Genomic DNA, 19,597 nt, shown 5'->3' with positions numbered 1-19,597 from the left:
CTAGGGCTGCTGGGAAATCTAAAATAGTTTTTAGATCCCAAGGAAAACTATATTTGTTTTTAGCTTTACCCCCAAAGGAAGTTGTTAAATGGAGTATACTCTTGTGAAAGCTGGCATAAATGTAGACAAAGGAGCATGGTTGGATCAAAAACAAACAAAAAACAGAGAAGGAGAAAAATATTGTAAAATAATTGAAGAATAAAAATGAGTGGAACAAATGGAAAATGAATTAAAGAGGCTTAAAATATCTTTAAGGATTTGGATTTAGAGAAATTTAACAAATTAGGCAGAAATGCTAAGGTAAAAAGGTGCAAAACAAAGTAAGAAAGATAATAATATTTTATACTCTAAAACTTGAATTAGAAGAAAAGCAAAGCTATTGAGTTATCATTACACATTTTCTCGCAACAAAATTTCAATCTATGTTTAAGATTCTGATTTTTAAGATATAAACAGAAATGGTATTCTGATTCAAAATGGCAGACTGAACACGTTTCTCTCTTGTCTCTATATTAGAGAGTCTGTTGGAATGGCAGTATGTAAATAAGTCAAATACAGACCTACCACAAAGAAGATGATCTAAGAGGGCTAATGAGAAACGAGTAATTTTCATTCATTGTTAAAAGATAGAAAACAATTGGAAGAGTATAGATCAAAAAGGTGAGCAAAGAAAGCTGAAGACCAGACTATATCCAGCTGCAGCTGAGGAGAAAGAAAATTATACACTGCCATATACAGTGGAGATTGTGCGTGAAGAAATGGCAGGTAAAAACACAGGAAGAAAAGATTCATCATTGAAAATTCAAAACAACAAAAATGAGGACAATATTTTAAAAGAAAGGAAATTGTAAGTAAACAGTGAGGAGTAAAATCACAATATTATTTGACTGCTCAGAAGCAACAATGGATTCTGTATGTTAAGGCAGGAATTGTTTCAATGTTTTCTTGGAAAGGCTTTTTCTAGGAAGTGATACTCCATCAAACTGTTAATCAAGCATATGGTTTTTAGAAATAACAAGGTGACATACCAGAAAAACCAAAAGTCATACAATTAACTGAAGAGATATTTGGAAAGCAAGACTAAGGGTAGGGAGGGGTGGAAAAGCGGACTGTCCTTTTCAAGAAGTGGTCTTCCAAACTCAAGTATTTAACTGTATTTCATTATTAAATCATACACATATATTTTTCAAAAAATTTTAAATAATGAGAAATATATACACGAGAGAACAAAGAGACATTTACAACCATGTTTCCTGCAACACTCTTTGTAATAAATATAAAAAAGTGTTCAAACACCCTAAATATCCACCAGTAGAAGAATAGATAATGGAACTGTGCTATATTTGTATAATGGAATACTACAGACCAGTCCAAATGCATGAACTAAATTAACTATGTCAACTTGGAGAGAGCTCAAAAAACAATATTCAGAGATAAAGTATTTTTGGAATAATATGAAAGGTATATTAACATTTCCAATGACTCAAAGAATTACTGATCATGGATACACACATGTGAATGTGGGAAAGTATAAATGCATAAACTAGACAAACATAGGCTACATTCTTGAAATCATGGGTTCCTCCAGGAAGAGAAGGAGGGACAGGAAATAGTGGAACAAACAGAACAAACTTTAACTGTAGTTTAAATTTATTTTTAAAATGCAGAAAGTTGTAAGATATTGTATTAATATAGAGCTGTTTTTATATTGTCCTGTTTATATTATCTGGAAAAACTAATTTTAAAAGAGAAAAAAGTGGAACATACAAAAGAAAGAAGATCTGGCAGGAAATTATATTGGCAAAATTATTTTTATTTTTATTTTATTTTATTTTATTTTGAGACGGAATTTCACTCTTGCTACCCAGGCTGGAGTGCAATGGAGTGATCCGGCTCACCGCAACCTCCGCCTCCTGGGTTCAGGCAATTCTCCTGCCTCAGCCTCCTGAGTAGCTGGGACTACAGGCACGTGCCACCATGTCCAGCTAATTTTTGTATTTTTTTAGTAGAGACAGGGTTTCACCATGTTGACCAGGATGGTCTCAATCTCTTGACCTCGTGATCCACCCGCCTCGGCCTCCCAAAGTGCTGGGATTACAGGCGTGAGCCATCGCGCCCGCCCGGCAAAATTATTTTTAATCACATGTGGTATTATCCTATTGTTAGCAATGTCTGGCATATAGTGGTTTTTGAATAATAGGCTTCTCTGGTCTGCTTTCTTTCCAATATAGTGTGGGTTTTTTGTTTGTTTGCTTATTTATTCATAATTTAGGTTACTTTCACATTTTGGCTATTATGAATAATGCTGCTATTATTATTCATATACAAATTCCAATGTGGATTTGCTATTTCATTTCTATTGAGTATATAGCTAGGAATGGACTTTGTGGGTCATATAATAATTCTATGTTTAACCTTTTGAAAAACTATCAGACTATTTACCAAAAGAGTTGCACTATTTTCAGTTCCCACCAGCAGTATGTGATAATTCTAATTTCTCTGCATTCTCACCGATATTTATTATCTGTCTCTTATTATAGCCATCTTACTGGGCATCTTGTGGTTTTTATTTGTATTTCCCTATTGTCTACATTGAGCATATTTTCATTTGTGCTTCTTGGCTATTTGTATATCTTCTTTGGAGAAATGCCTATTCACATCATTTGCCCATTTTTTATGGTTCTAAAATATACATAACAATATTTACCATTTTAACTATTTTTATGTGTACAATTTAGTGGCATTAAGCATGTTAAGACATACTTTATTAATATAGAACTCATGGCACAGGTATCAATTTGAGTCAGACAGATCTGGGTTTGAACTATAGTTGTTAAATGGACAGGCTGGGTGATCAAGACAAGCTACTGAACCACTCTGGGCCTCAGTTTTATCATTTGAAAATATGAGGCTATTAGCCCTATGAAATAATTAAATAAAATAACATGAATATGAAACATAGGGTGGATGGCAAATTTGCCTCTTCCTGTTTAGTAATATACAGTGAGTTACACTATATTCTTTTTCCTTTATTTTCCTTTAAAAAGTATATTTTAAGCCAAGTGTGGTGGCTCCCACCTGTAATCCCAGAACTTTGGGAGGCCAAGGTGGGTGGATCACTTGAGCCTGGGAGTTCGAGGTCAGCCTGGGCAACATAACAAAACCCCATACCTACAAAAAACACAAAAATTAGCCGGGCATGGTGGTACATGCCTGTGGTACCAGCTACTAGGGGGAATGAGATGAGAGGATCAGTTGAGCCCAGGGATGTCGAGGCTGCAGCGAGCTGAGATCGCACCGCTGTGCTCCAGCCTGGGTGACAGAGCAAGACCCTACCTCAAAAAAAAAAAGTATATTTTAATTATTTAGGAGATTAAAACAAGAGGTTAGATAGAAAAAAGTTACTGAATTTTACAAGATTTTTATCATTAATAAAATCTTTGAAGTTATATTCCCCTTCACTCTTTAAATGTTTCATTATATTCCAAAACCTGATTTATTCCTAATAGTGCTATTTATGCACCTGGTCAGCCCTAGTAATACACTAAGCACCTTGTGGGTTACTTGTGCTTCAAAAATAATTTATAACATTAAAAAGTCAAATATCTCCAGAGATTTTTAGAAAATCAGTCCTACAAATAAGGACACTCACGCCCACTATATCTTAAAAATTCTTCACAGGCCTGTCAGATGGCCTGTGGCAGCACTGTGCGCATCTCAGGGAGAGCAGGTGAGGCGGCGGGGTAGAACGTAGTCTACAAGCATTTCCTAATTCAACCAACCTCCACCCAGTAGTTCCTTTGTGCCAGGCATTTTCTGGAAAAGGGAAAAATAATTTGGTGCAGGTTTAAACTGCATTTTACTGATGTGGGCCTGATCATTTCATTGCCATGCTAAACACTTAGAAACCACTTCATGGTGGTTCATAGGTAAGATTTCAGATCTTAAATGCTAAAGAGAGTGTTTCAGCTTCTTTTTAAGTGGCATTAAAAAGTAAGATGATCATTCCCTGAATTAATATATACTTCTATAGTGAAGTTTTAGCAATTTTATTTAGATAGGTATTTAGATTTTTTTGACATAAAACCTTCATATTTAAGAAGTCTTGTAGTCTCCCTATTTCCAGTTTGTGAATATGCTGCGTACTGCCTTCCACACGACTTTGTGTTTGCAGGTGCTTAGCTGGACACCACATCTCTGCCTCAAAATCTAGTTAATGACTGTTCATCTACCAGATCTTGGCCCAAATGTAATTTGCTTAACTTTATCCACTCACCCCCACCAGTACACTAAGCCAGGTTCCCACATTATAAGCGCTCAACACAATGGGACCCATTTCTTTCACAACATGTAGTTTACAACTGTAAGGTTGTGATTGGATTACTATGTGTTATATACATGTAACAAAATTTCTCATGTGCCCCATAAATTTGTATAGAAAAAGTGTTATTTCCATGATAAATGCATTAATGATTATCTTCCCCACTAAACTGTATACTCCAGGAGCATATAGCATTTTTCTTATCCTTGTAACACCAAGGTATACTATAGTGACTGGCATAGGATAAGTATTCAATCATATTAAATATACAGATGAAATGAATAAATAAATGAACAGAAGAAAAACTATTTTAGGGAGGCAAAAGAAGACAAGTTCTTCCTATTCTACTTTCAACCCAGCCACTCTTCTCTGACCTCACTGTCTTATTTCTCACATGGTAAGAAAAATCTGTTCTCCCAGACGCTAGAAACAGCCAAGCCTTACATATAAATACTCACCATGTGCTTGTCGAACAAATGAATGAAAGATATCTGTATGACTGCAATATCACAACTACACAAACTGTCACTGCATAAATTCATAATAGAAGATAAATGAGAGAAATAAATAGTGTTGCTGAGTTTTTCAAGTAAAATGTTTTAATGAAAGGAGACTGTGGCTTAGTGAGCAACATCACAGGTGAGGAGTATATAGGAGTGTGGCTGGTTAGACTCAGGCAAAGGTTTCTATAACAAGAATGATTCATATATAAAACAACACTGCTGCTGCTCCTGAAGACAGGACATTCTTTCTCCTGCTGAAAAATTTCAATTCAATCTTTTTCATTGTTCATTATGTCTACGATATTATTTGTTTAACTTATTCACTGATAAGCTGTAAAACAGTGTTTTTGTAACTGCAAATCATAGGCCATTTAATGTTGTGAAATCAATTTAGTGTCTTGCAATCAGCATTTTTAACAAATAAAATAGAATTTTTAAACATTCTATTTCAAGCAAGTAGCAAAACTGTTTTGTGTATCTTTCATTTTGATCTTGCATATCTGTCTATGGTGTACTAGGTTGGAAGGTAAAATGTATTTATACATTAAAAATGCCAAAACCACAATTACTTTTGCACCAACCTAAGCTTTTTTTCACTGTGGGTCATGGCCAAGAAAAAAGAAAGAAAAAGAAAACCACTGCTATAGAGAACAGCTGCTATTAAAACAGGCTCCCAAGTCAAACTGGTAAGCTAATCATGCCTCTAAAACAAGTTACCTAACCACTATAAGCTTCAGCTTTCTCTTCTGTAAAATAGAAACAATAATACTTGTCCCATAGAGTAACTGAAAGAATAATAATAGTGATATAAAATACATCAATATGCAAAATAATAACTGTTGAGACCTTACTGTGTCACAAGTACCATCTTTTTTAGTCCCCCAAACAACTTAATAAGGTAGGTAGCTTATTTCACAGAAGAGGAAATTGAAACACTGAGAATAAAAGTAAAAATCTTAATAAATGTAAGAATATGTATCTCAGTGCTTTGCACATAAAGAACAGCAGGAGGAGTACTACAATATTTGTGATGGATAAAATACAGTTTTTTTGAATTCAGAGCACTCACCACAATAAATAAACAATACAATTCTCTAGAAACTTGAAGGGGGTAGAAATTCTTTTGAATTAAAGGAAGGCTTGAGGAAAGAAGGGCCTAGAGCATGATCTTCATGTACAAAGAGGGCTCTCTGTAGATAGATGGGAATAGTAAAGATATCATCAAGGCCCAGGCACAGAAAAAATCGTACAGGTTAGGTTGATAACAGATTGTAGAAAGAGGTTGTTGAGTACTATTAATAGCTTCAGGGGGCTTTAGTGTAAATCCTGTATTCACAAGGAAATCACTGAGGACTTTTAACAAGTGACTAATGATAAAGATGCAATCATTGAACCTAGATAATAACCTCCAAATAAGTATTCTTTAAAAATTCATGTATTTTAAGTGGACTGAATTCTATTTTTCTAGTTTTAGGAGTGGAAAGCTAAGCTTGCTTCAAGGGACATTATGAGAATTAATAAAACATTCACTAAACTCTAGAGCTTTCTGAAAAATCCTGCTATAGAAGTAAATACAAATTATTTTATTATAGTTGACTAACTCTTATAAAGGACTTGTACTTGAATGGGACTATCTCCATAAATGTAAGTTTTATTATGATAATTGCATTTTTCAGATTGTAATGTTTGAGGATGATTATACAATTTTCTAATTTATTTAAATAATTATGGATATAATTATAGACATTAAAAATATTGATTTTAGCCTTTTGTCCAAAGACTGTTTATACCAAAAAAGTGTATCCAAATATCTGTTCTCCATCAGATTGACCTTTAATTTTCTAATATTTATTTTATTATGTACTGTGACACAGAAGTAACATATGCATATTGTAAACTCTCACATGATAAACTATGCACTGAAATTTGTTTCTTCCTGATTTCAAATCCCTGCATCCTGCTATTCTTGGAAATATATAACAAACAGACATATTAAGATGAATGTAATAAAATAAGAACTTTTAAATCTCAAAAAGTTTAAATCTCTAGAAGTCATATGGCATCTAGAATGCAATATTATATATTCTGGGTTTAAAAAAAAATGAAAAAGCAACCTTCTGAAAATTAAGTCCTTGTGCCCAGGAACACTTCTTGGGATTTGGAACATCTTCCCAAATCAGCTTTCTCATTCTACAAAAGATAAACAGTTCATCAAAATTAGAGAAAAACATTCATATTGAAAATGTGAATAGTTGGTGAATATACAAGCTAGAAATTAGTCCACCAGATTAACTATGCCTCAGTAGGGTCAGATGCATTTTCACATGCTAGCCCATGAAGATTTCTACCAAACTTTTATCTACACCAAAGTTGAAAATCACTGTAATAATAGAAATAGCTAATATTTATCGAAAGCTGTGTGCCAAGCACCACACTAAACACTGCATAGATTTTCTCGAAGAAATTTTAATATTAAAAATATTTCTGGTACCAAGTGGGTACCAGAAAAAATTCCACTTGATGTGGCCCCATCAACTCACTTGACTGAAAGACAAATTCAGATTCTAAAATCTCCTCTGCCTCTTTTTTCCTAAAGACAATAGTTTCTACAGATTTGGCATGTGTAAAATAACCACACGGGACTTCCCAGCACAGAGAGTATCGTGGCACCCACGCCACCATCCACCAAACTCAGAGCCATTTGCCTGACAAGTCAAACAGACTGAGGCCACACAGTGATGATCTCTAAAAAGCAGACTGCCTGCTGATCATAAATAAACTGACTGGTCCAGGTCACCACTAAAAGGCTATTTTTACCACCCACTTCACCACAAAAAGTCCTTGACCCAAACTGTAGAACTCTGAAAGCCATTTTTGCCACCTCCAAGAAATACTGCTTAGGATTTCCTGTTAAAAGCTTGTTGTTTTCTGAATGTATATACATTTTTTAAAAAAACTAAATTCTTCCCTGAAGTTAGATTGTCCTTGACAGAGCAGGAGCATCACCATCGTGGACAGCACCTCACTTTAAAATTCACCTTAATCAAAAAACACCTAAATCCAAAGGGTATCAGCCTAATGACTAAGGTCAGCATGACCATAAAGCACAAATTACATCTCCAGCCAGAAACATTCCATCCTCCCTGACCAAAGACATGCTAGCCACGAGGTAACCCCCACTGGCCAGAAAGATGTTCAGCCCCAAGATAACCTGCCCTCCTCCCAGAAACATTCCAACGCCACCATAAACATCTTCACCACACATAAACATTCCAAGCTTGTGATAAGCCCCCTCACCCTAAAACCAATATATACTCTTAGTCTGTAAGAGAAAGGGCTCTTGACCAAAATTGGCCAGAAGCCCCTCTCAGGTTGTATCTAAAGAAAACCCATCTTTAACTGTTAAACTGTGTTTCGTGTTTCTTTCCTCTTTCTTTAACTCTTACAGTCCTAGCAAAATGGAATGCCATTTCCTGAAAACGGGCCTTTCCTTTTTATGGTATCTTAATTGTATACTGACTACATACAAAAGCATTTAGAGGACTTTAATATTCATGATTTAGAAGGTTTTAAATCAGGGTTTTAATATACTTAAGGACTTTTGCCATAAAAATTCTTAACCTCAAGTACTATACCTTTGGTGTGATATGAATAGTGTTCCAAGTAGTAAGATGAAAGAGGAAATAATTACTGGCACAATTACATATAAACTTGCATCATTTTGGTGTTTTTCAATACCATCTGAAAAAGAAATACAATTTACACAACTCAGAAACTTGAGGAAATATTAATTTCTTTCTGTATCAAAAATTATAGTAGACATTTTCTGATTTCATCACAACTCTCTATTATCTTCAAAAGTATAAAAATAAAAAACAGGAAGATAAAAGTATGTTGTGATCACATTAATAAAATACTTATATGGTTCAGCATTATATCTACTGTAAATTAGCAAATGTTTTTTCAAATGTATTTATTTGCCAGTCCTCTCCACTTGATCATTTTTATGTTATAATGAGTCAAGGTGTCAAAGTTGTTATGATGACTGTCTCAGTATCTATTCCTGGAGGACCCAGTCTTCTACACCTGCCAATCTCTATCTTGTTCACGCCACACACACCGATTTCCTTGCTGTTTCTTGAATCACCAAGCATCCTCACTCTTCAGGGACTCTTCACACACTGTCTCTTTGCCTGGAATACTTTTCCTATTTGTATAGTTATGTGTTCACTATATATTTCACTATATATATTTCACTATATATATTATATTCACTGGCATTATATAATTACTTATTGCCCATCACTCTCAATTAGAGCACTGGTATTTAAGCTCCATAAGGACAGAAACTTATGTTCACTATTCAATACCCAGTGCTTAGAACAATGCTCAATAAATATCTGTTGAATAATACACATATGAATTTTTAAAATTATTTTTATTCTCATACCAGATGAAATGTTTATCTCTTGAAATTTCATTGCTAGGTTGCTTAGATTTGAAGACAATTTAAAAAGTTATAACAAAATAAAAATGTTGGTATTCCAAGTACAGTAAGATGAATCAGAAATATCAGAGACCCAGTAACTTTATTTCTATAGCTCCAGTTTTATTTTTAGAGGAAAACAATATTTCCTTTAGAACCTCACCATGAAAAATCTACAGAAGACTCTGGACTCTTCCATGATTCTATTAGAAAAAGAATAATTAGATGGCAATACTACTGCTAACAAATTAGGCACACACATTGGTGTAAAAGGAAACTAAAATTACAATTTTTACCTTGAGTGAAGCTATTAATTATCTTTGGTTTTCCCACTCCTTCCATAAATATTGGGTAAAGACTGAACTGGTACTTCTCAATGGGAATAAAATGATCTGAGAAGAAAAATATGTAAAAGGTCATTTTTACATAATTAATAGTAATGAGTAGAACATAAGTTTTAAAAAAGAATTAAAATGACTATCCTATATTTTCAAACCTAGAAATTGCTTATTATTTATGGATTAAATTGATGATCAAGGGATTTTCAAAACAAACTTAAGCACTTCAAATTATTTAGTAATGACAATAGTTTTCCAAATATATTTCTTTTTTTTTTTTTTTTTTTAGAATAGCTGATTCTTTATTAGTGTTTAGAGTATTAGGAAAAAGAGATTTGTTCTTCATGTATTTTTTTTTTTTTTGAAAGAAAGAAAGAAAGAGAAAGAGAAAGGGGGAGAGAGACAGGAGTCTTGCTCTATTGCCCAGGCTGGAAAGCAATCTAAAAATAGGTATTAAAAACCTCTTTTATGCTGATAATTGTGCTTAATAGCAGAGACAGGAAGGAATAAGGGAAGAAAATAACAAACAAACAGTCAACCAATATTTCATTTAAGTCTGTGAAATGCTATGCAAATGCTGAAGAGTGATTTATTTCCAATTATGTGGTCACTTTCAAAATAGGTGTAATGTGATACTGAGAAAAATGTATGTTCTGTGGACCTGGGGTGAAGAATTCTATAAATATTCACTGCGTTTACTTGTTCCAGGTCTGAGTTTGAATCATAGATGTTCCTGTTAATTTTCTATCTTGTTGATCCATTGAATATTAACAATGTGGTGTCAAAGTCTCCCGCTATTATTGTGTGGGAGTCCAAGTCTCTTTATCAGTCATTAAGAACTTGTCATGTATCTGGGTGTTCCTATATTGGGTGCATATATATTTATGATCATTAACTCCTGTTGTTGCATTGATCCTTTTACTATTATGTAATGTCCTTCTTTGTTTCTTTTAGTCTTTGTTACTATTAAAGTCTATTTTGTCAGAGACGAAAGTTACAACTCCTGTTTTTTGTTTTTTTTTTTCTCTCCATTTGATTGGTAAGTCTTCCACCAACCCTTTGTTTTAAGTCTTAGTGTGTCCTTGCTTATGAGATGGATCTGGATACAGTGTACCGATGGGTTTTGACTTTTTATTCAATTTGCCTGTCTGTGTCTTTGATTGGGGCATTTAATCCATTTAAATTTAGGCTTAATATTGATATTTGTGAGTTTAATATTGTCATTTAATGCTAGCTGGCTATTTTTCCCATTAGTTGATATAGAGTCTTCATTATGAAGATACTCTTTATCTTTTGGTAAGTTTTTGGGATGACTGATACTGGTTGTTCCTTTCTGTGTATAGTGCTTCTTTCAGAAGCTCTTGTAAAGCAGGCCTGGTGGTGATGAAATCTCTGAGTGCTTGCTTGTTCGTGAAAAATTTTATTTTTCCTTCATTTATGAAGCTTAGTTTGGCTGGATATGAGATTCTGGGTTGAAAATTCTTTTCTTTGAGGATATTGAATATTGACCCCCACTCTCTTCTAGTTTGTAAGGTTTCTGCTGAGAGATCTGTTGTGAGTCTGACAGGCTTCCCTTTATTGGTAACCTGACCTTTCTCTCTAGCTGCCCTTAGAATTTTCTCCTTTATTTCAACTCTGGTGAATCTAATGATTATGTGTCTTGGGGTTGCTCTACTTGAGGAATATCTGTGTGGTGTTCTCTGTATTACCTGGAGTTGAGTATTGTCCTGCCTTACTAGGTTAGGAAAGTTTTCCTGAATAATATCCTGAAGAATATTTTCCAGCTTGGATTAATTCTCTTCATGACATTCAGGTACACCTATCAAACGTAAATTAGGTCTTTTCACATAGTCCCATATTTCTTGGAGATTTTGCTCATTCCTTTTTACTCTTTCTTCTCTAATCTTGTCGTCTCATTTCATTTCATTAAGTTGGTCTTCGACCTCTGATATCCTTTATTCTACTTGATCAATTTGACTGTTAAAACCTATGCATACTTCATGGAGTTCTCCTACTGTATTCTTCAGTTCCATTAATTCACTTATATTCCTCTCTAAATTGTCTATTCTCGTTAGAATTTTGTCAAACATTTTTTCAAGGTTCTTAGTTTCTTTACATTGGGCTAGAACATGTTCTTTTAGCTCACAGAAGTTTCTTATTATCCACTTTCTGAAGCCTAATTCTGTTAATGGAACGCACTCATTCTCCATCAGGCCTTGTTCCCTTGTTGATGAGGAACTGTGATCCCCTGTAGAGGGAGAGGCATTCAGATTTTGGGTATTCTCAGCCTTTTTATGCTGGTTTCTTCCCATCATTGTAAATTTATCCACCTGTCATCTTTGTAATTACTGACTTTCAAATTAGGTCTCTAAGTGGACGTCCAACTTGTTGATTCCCAGCGCCGGAATCTGAGCAACCCACTGCCCCGGCTCAAACAGCGGCGTTAAGATTCATGGTGCTAAAATTTAAAAAAAAAGATTCATGGTGCTTTTCTGCCCAGAAATCTCCGGTCTGGCTTCCTTCTTGAGTCCCTTTTTTAATCAGCTGAATAGGCGACCCTGCCTTCCCAGAGCTCCAAACATCGACCAAAAGGGGACCCAGTCCTGTTTACTCTGCACGAGGAACTGCTGCGCCAGGGCACCGGCAAAACCGCCGCACCAGCCACAAGAGTTGCACTGGTGACCCATGGGGCTCCTCCACTGGGAATCTCCTGGTCCGTGAGCAACAAAAATTCGTCTGAAAGTGTGGCATCCTCTCGTTCTCTGCGCTTTTGCTGGGAGTTACAATCCTGAGCTGCTAGTAATCGGCCATCTTGGATCTCTCCGTTTTCCAAATATTTTTCTAAAAAGTCTTGCCCAGAGACAAAAGATTGCAATTTTTCAAAGGCATGTTCCAGTGATAACCAATTTGTTCAAGTGCAGGGTATATGAGCTGTTTCTTTATTTCCTTTTCCAGAGCAATATGTTCTACTACCTCTCCCTTACCCCCCAAGTGGGCAATACTTCTTTTTTATAGGAAATTAGCTAAATTAGTTTCCTCATTCCATTCAAAGTAGCTGGGAGACTAAAGTCTTGTGAAATCCTATGCAAAAAAAAAAAAAAAAAAAAAAAAAAAAAAAGGTGGTGGAGACCACAAGTCTCCTTGCAATATCTGGGATTTTGATCCATGAAAAATGACCAACCCTATAGCAAAGCTCCAGATGGATCTATCAGTGATTTTCACAAATGCTAATAATATATGAATATTCTTCTAGAAGAATATATTCAGAAGAAGAGAGATCTCTGTGAAACCTAAATTTTATATCCTTATAGTTTAAAGAAAAGCACAGAGATTAACCACCACCTGGGCAGCAGTGCTAATGAACTGAATTCAATTCAATAATTTGTAAATAAATTTACCCTGATGCTAAATTCTAGGTCCCTGAGATAAAATAATAGTTTGAGTCCTTAGAATGATATTATATAATAAGATCATAACAATCCTTAGTTTCCCTAGTTAACTTCCCTCAGTCCTCACTCAGACTTAGAAATGCTGTCTTGTGCACATATACTTTGTACTTCAGTCACCTCCTGGGATAAGTGATCTACCTTTGGGAGAGTACCCTGGTCTAGGTCACCCAGTCCTAGTTCCTCAGACCTTCAGGCTAATAGTCCCACTTATTGCTAGTGGCCTTATAAGCTGTTACACAGTTTGAGCAAACAATTTGGTGGCAGAAGATATCAGGAGCCATTAAAAAATAATTTAATAAAAGATAAAGCTGGAAGCAACATAAATAACTTCAGTTTAAGTAGACTTTGTAATAAAATCCTGTATCATTAAAAATAACGGTAGAAAGAATTGAGCAGAAAACATACAATATGATATGATATGGTATGATATGATATGATATGATATGATATGATATGATGATATGACATGATATGATATATAATTACCCCCGTATAAAATATTAAAATGAAAATGTGTCAAAGGAAATAGAATTAGGCTGAGTGTGGTTGCTTATGCCTGTAATCCAATACTTTGGGAGACTGAGACAGGAAGATCACTTAACTTAGGACTTCAAGACCAACCTGAGCAACCTAGTGAGACCTTGTCTCTACCAAAAAAAAAAAAATTAATACTTGAGTGTGATGGCATGTGCCTATATTCCTAGCTACTCAGGAAGCTGGGGTGGGAAGATAGCTTGAGCCCAGGAGCTCAAGGTTGCAGTGAGCCATGTTTGCTCCACTGCTCTCCAGCCTGGACAACACAGAGAAACCCTGTCTCAAAGGCCAAATGAAGCAGCTATGCAACTAAGATCGAGGTCAAGATATAAAACAGCACCCCAGAAGCTCAGAACTCTACCTTCTGCTTTCTCTCAGTTACTACTCTCAAATCTAACCACTTATTTGATTTTTGAAGTATATATAAATAAATTCACACATTATACATTATTTTGCATCTGGCTTTTTTCTCTTAATATTATGTCTCTGATACTCTACAGTAATTTTGCATAGTTCTTCATTACCACTGTGCATGATTTTTCCTTTCATAAATATACTACAATTTATCTGTCTATTCTACTCCTACTAAAGTTTTCAGTTCAGTTCAGTTGGGGCTGTAATAGTGCCACAAAAAGTCATTCTTAGGCCTGCCTTTTGGTGTATATTTGGTGTGCATCTTTTTGATATATAACTAGAAATACAAACACCAATCTATTAGGCTGGTGCAAAAGTAATTGCATTTTTGGACCGCGACTTTTAAGTCATTATAACCAGGCTCAAACACATCTTTATTAATCAAAATGAGAACCATTACAATCAACAGATTATTGCCAATGAAAAATAAGTTTGTTTATCCTTGTGACACAAAAATCTGTGCTTCGAGTTTCAAGGAACTCTTGGAAAACTAACTTCTGCTGGTTATAGAAGTGTTTCCCCTGCAAAAAGTTGTCGAGGTGCTTGAAGAAGTGGAGGTCGGTTGGCAAGAGGTCAGGTGAATATGGTGGATGAGGCAAAACTTCATAGCCCAATTCTGTCAACTCCTGAAGCACTGGTTGGCCAACATGCAGTCGGCGTTGTCTGGAGAATTGGGCCCCTTCTGTTGACCAATGCCGGCTGCAGGCATTGAAGTTTTTTGTTGTTGTTGTTACTCATTTTCCTTTCTTTTTATTGTTATTATTTTTTATTATACTTTAAGTTCTGGGGTACAAGTGCAGAACTTGCAGGTTTGTATTTGTATAATTTTCTGGGTATGTGTTCTAACACAACAAAGCCTTTTAAAAAAAGATTGTAGCCACTTTTACCATTTAAAGTTGTGGGAAGCAAAAAAGGAAATAACATTTCAAATTTGTTTATTATCTTAAGTTGTAGATGTTATAAGTAATTGTGTTGTAATTATTAAGATAACACATTCCTGAGTCTTTGGACATAAACTTAGAGATTCAGTAAAGGATTTATTTGGTGCATTTAATATAGAAAAGAAAATGGAATTTCATGGGGAAGGCCAAGGAGAGGTAACCCATGAAATAGAGAAGCTAGGATCCTTGAAAGGAAAAAAAAGTAAATGGAAATATAAATCTCTCATACAGACTCAAAATGTAGATAAAAGTCTATAAGCAATGTCTGATGTGCATATATCAAAAAAAGAATATTGTCTCAAAAAAATAGAATTAAAGGTTTTGATAAAGGTTATAGGATTATATGTACTAGGATGGTAGTATCCTCTATATTTTTGAAGTTTTCATTAACTGGCTATATTAATTGAATTAATCATCTGTAGTGTCATATTAATCCATAAGAGCAACTTACTGAAGTATAGTAAACTTACCATGGATATAACACTTCTTAACAGATGAAGAGATTCTAAGCCATTTTATTTCATCATCTTCATTAAGATTTTTCCACTCAATAATAAAATACATTGGCTTGTAATCACTGGGTGATAGCATCCAGGAAAGAATCACACAACTGCTGTTTAAAGGATAAGCACTGAGTGACTGCACGATATTTACTGAGGGGAAAAGAAGAAAATTAATTTTTAAATTAAAAATTAATGAAAATCTAATACTTTTGAGGAACTTATAACCTACTAAGGAAGGGGATAAGGAAGAGAAGGCACACAATTTACACAAATAAATATACTACATGGCAATTATTTTTGTATCATGAGAGTCATTTAAACAGATACGGGAATATATAACATTGAAGAGAAACATGATATTACCTAAAACCTTAAAAAAGCAATTCTGTGATATACTCAAAAAGGCATTCTCATATGGAATACTACAGAAGCCTATTGACCATCCTCTCCCAATGATGGAGTGATACTCTCAAAGCACAAATCTGTTCATTTCAACACCATCTGCACAGTATCCCACTTAAAAGCCTCCAGTGCTTTTAAGTGCTTTTAATTTGAGGATAAAATTTCTATCATGCCTACAAGGCCCTGAGGGCCAAGTCTCAACCTATCTCTCTGCCTGCCACGATTTTCCTCACCAAAGCCACCTGGTCTTCCTTCATTTTTTATCCTGTGCCATAAAGACTAATGATCTGGCTGATCCTTTTAGGAGCCAATGTTTTTCCTGTCCTTCCTTGTATCTTTTGGGAAAGGTTAAATCCTACTCACATTTCAGATTTCAGTTCAGTACCACTTCCTCAAGGTAACTTCTCTGAATTTCAATGCCATGTCAGGCTCCTTTTTTAATTCATTTTATAAAATTATATTCCTTTCCTGCAGGCCCTTATCTAAGTTTGCAAACAGATATCCACTTGTATGATTATTTCATTAATACCTGTCTTACCTATTAGGCTCTGGATGCTCCAACCATTATAGTTCTTCTCACATTACAATTTCCACTACCTACCCCACTGAGGCATTCTACTGATATTTCTAGAATATACTTACTTAGAGAATGTTAAGTGTAAAACATTGAGCTGGGTGCTGTGGAACTCACAAGATGCTTACACTATAAATACAAAAGTACTCATAATGTAAAGCAGGACATAAAATACCTTAAGAAAGATAGGAAGCACTCTGAGATTTAAAGGAGACAGAGCATATTCAATTAAAGCAATGAGCAAAGATTTCATGAAGGAGGCAACCCTTGCAAAGGCCTTTATAGATTGGTAGAGACACAGAAAATTTGTGTTTGCCATTAAAAAACTATACTTTGAATATGTAATCAAGACTAGAAACTCCTATTGAAAATCGTTCTCAATTCTCTGATTAATCAGATATATCAAAATTAATGCAAGAATGGTCACTACTCACATTAAATGAAGTCCACAGTAATTTTAAGTCTCAGCAATTAACCTGAATCTATATAACATGTCACGCTATTACTATTCTATGTAGTATTAAATATATATTTAATATGATATATACTTATTTTTACATATTTATATGTGTGTATATGCATGAATATAAATATACACATGTATACGTATATAAGGAGAGAGAATTATTGACCTAAAAACCTTCATTAGTCCAAAAGATTTAAGTATTAGATTTACTAAAACATTTTCATATATTATAATACCACATTCTACCACATGAAAGCTCAAGGACTGTATTATATAATCATCGAACGATATATGTTGCTATTTTTCCAGACAAAGAAGAGATGAAAGGTAAAAGAGACTTTCAGATGCAGAGAATTGCAGACTGCTTGAAAGATAATTTGAAATAGGTGAATTTGCAAAAGTTAAATATTAAAAGAGGCAATGGATTGCTACTTTGTACCTCTTCTTACCTTTGCTCATAGGCCATGAAAAGGTTAAATTAAAATTTGCAACAGAATCACCAATTGAATTGATGGCTAGAACCGTAACAGTATGCTCTTGCTCTGTCCACAGGAAGGTGTATTTAGTGTGATTTCCCACATCTTCTGACCATGTTCCTTTGAGGGAAGTATGATGGTTTATCATGTATCTCTGGACACTGCATAATGAGTCTCTTTTCATCAGGGGCTGTAGTAAATACAGAAATTGATCAGTTTAAGGAATGCCGTGCTTTAACTCTCGCTACGTATTTCTCATTAGGAGGCAGGGACCAGATCAGGGCAGGTACTATTACAAGGTCGAGAGGCTGGGGAGTTGGGTGAGAGAGAGGCTGCCTCTGCCATAGTCTCCATGAAGGTGCCTGAGGGTTATTGAGCATAGCAAACTCATTTTCCCCTTTTTGAGGTTTTTCCTTAAGGCCCAGACTTGAAGATAATAAAGTAGGGATATTATCAGGACACTTTTCTGCCAAGAAGTTTTACTCTAACTTTAGAGAAAAGAAAGACTGATAAGGAGTAGAGAGTTTCCTCATCTAAAAAGCAAACAAGGAATAATCCTCACATTACATAAAGCAACAACAAGAAGATCTGTGAAGATGTTAATTCCCACATATTAATCAGAGTAGGATTTCTCATTCATTTTCCCTTCCTCTGATATGTTTGGAAGATTATCTAGAATGGTAAGAGTCTGCAAAGGTTAACAAGTAACAGAGGCTATCAAAACAGTGTCTATGGCACCCCAGAATGTCTGTACTATAATTAAAAAATAATATCAGGTTATTAAAGATTCCAATGTAAAATAAGTATCTAGTTCAATTCTATTCTTATATTCCACAGAGTTTAACAATGTACTCCATTTCCCCAATCAACTTCACCTGTGGCAGGTAAGATTAAATGCTGGCAATCCCTTATAAAGTCAGAGAAGGCTGGACTATATACCATAGACTAGAATAGTACATCTCAATTTCTTGCCAGTGAGATGCCTCTAGGTTAGAAATGGCAGAGAAAAATAAACACATATACATGTATCTTTGCAGAACTTAGAAACATCTGGATAGGTTGAAAGTAAGATTTTAGCAGCCACTGTAAGAAAGAAATGACTGAAAGTCATGAAAATTTTGCATTTTATTTGAAAAATTCATGTCAGTTTTAATAAATACCTTTTTTTCTTGTAACCATCAAGTAAGAGCAATGTTAAACTTCCTTACTTTCTGGTACTACAAGATCCTTCAGGCTAATCTCATGTATTTTCTGCCCCAACCCTAAAATTAGCCATTTTTCCCAATAGCCCTTGTTTCTGTTATTGAACGATGGTATTAGAAACAAGTCTGGGCCCATGCCTGACTATTGGATGTCATTACTTTTAGACTCTCTTAGCTTACAAATCAAGAAAATGTGCATGTACATTAAACCGGAATCTATATCTATATTAAGCTAGATGTAAGTTCGTACTTAGATCCTCAACTCTAATTCATTGCCACGTGGATCACTCTGTGCTTGTGTGTAACCTCCCAATCCAACAGTGAGAAATCTGGGTCCCACCATCCACCATCTATTTACTTGTTTGTCCCCTTCCAGTGTACATGTAGAGCAGTATCATAATTGTTAGCCCATAGCCCTGTGAGAAATATATCAACAAGAGTACAGTGCTTATGTACAGTTTCTTTTGCCTTTAGTCTTAAGACTCCACTTATTTCCAATGACTGCTCTCAAGTTCCAACGCGGCTTTTTCTCCCCACCTTCAGTGAAGTTGCTTCATACACTTGTAATACAGCTAGATTCCCTTGTCACAGTCTAGAGTCAATCCTGGGATCCTTCAACCTCCTAAATGATTTTCTTTTTAATCTACATTCAGGCCGGGCGCGGTGGCTCAAGCCTGTAATACCAGCACTTTGGGAGGCCGAGGCGGGTGGATCACGAGTTCAAGAGATCGAGACCATCCTGGTCAACATGGTGAAACCCCGTCTCTACTAATACAAAAAATTAGCTGGGCATGGTGGCGCATGCCTGTAATCCCAGCTACTCAGGAGGCTGAGGTAGGAGAATTGCCTGAACCCAGGAGGCGGAGGTTGCAGTGAGCCGAGATCGCGCCATTGCACTCCAGCCTGGGTAACAAGAGAGAAACTCCGTCTCAAAAAAAAAAAAAAAAAAAAAAATCTACATTCATTAAGATTCCTTCTTTGTGCTATG

At 35.2% G+C, this 19,597-nt stretch overlaps 1 protein-coding gene across 6 annotated transcripts in view; it reads right to left on the bottom strand.

The window, feature by feature from the left end:
* LOC105710357 (leptin receptor) overlaps positions 1-19,597 on the bottom strand; it is an 88,185-nt gene that overhangs the window by 3,263 nt on the left and 65,325 nt on the right. For all 6 annotated transcript variants that reach the window (XM_012442665.2, XM_064372451.1, XM_064372447.1 and 3 more), the window contains exons 14-18: positions 17,381-17,597; positions 15,457-15,639; positions 9,607-9,702; positions 8,460-8,565; positions 6,939-7,014 (exon numbers count right to left, since the gene is read on the bottom strand). In XM_012442665.2, the coding sequence (XP_012298088.2) occupies positions 6,939-7,014; positions 8,460-8,565; positions 9,607-9,702; positions 15,457-15,639; positions 17,381-17,597 (678 nt within the window). The remainder of the gene's footprint in view (positions 1-6,938; positions 7,015-8,459; positions 8,566-9,606; positions 9,703-15,456; positions 15,640-17,380; positions 17,598-19,597) is intronic.

Source organism: Aotus nancymaae, unplaced genomic scaffold (genome assembly GCF_030222135.1).
Source record: "Aotus nancymaae isolate 86718 unplaced genomic scaffold, 86718_ANA_hifiasm-v0.15.2.pri h1tg000007l, whole genome shotgun sequence".
In the NCBI taxonomy this organism is placed as follows: Eukaryota; Metazoa; Chordata; class Mammalia; order Primates; family Aotidae; genus Aotus; species Aotus nancymaae.
This window is presented reverse-complemented; position numbering and strand designations above follow the sequence as displayed.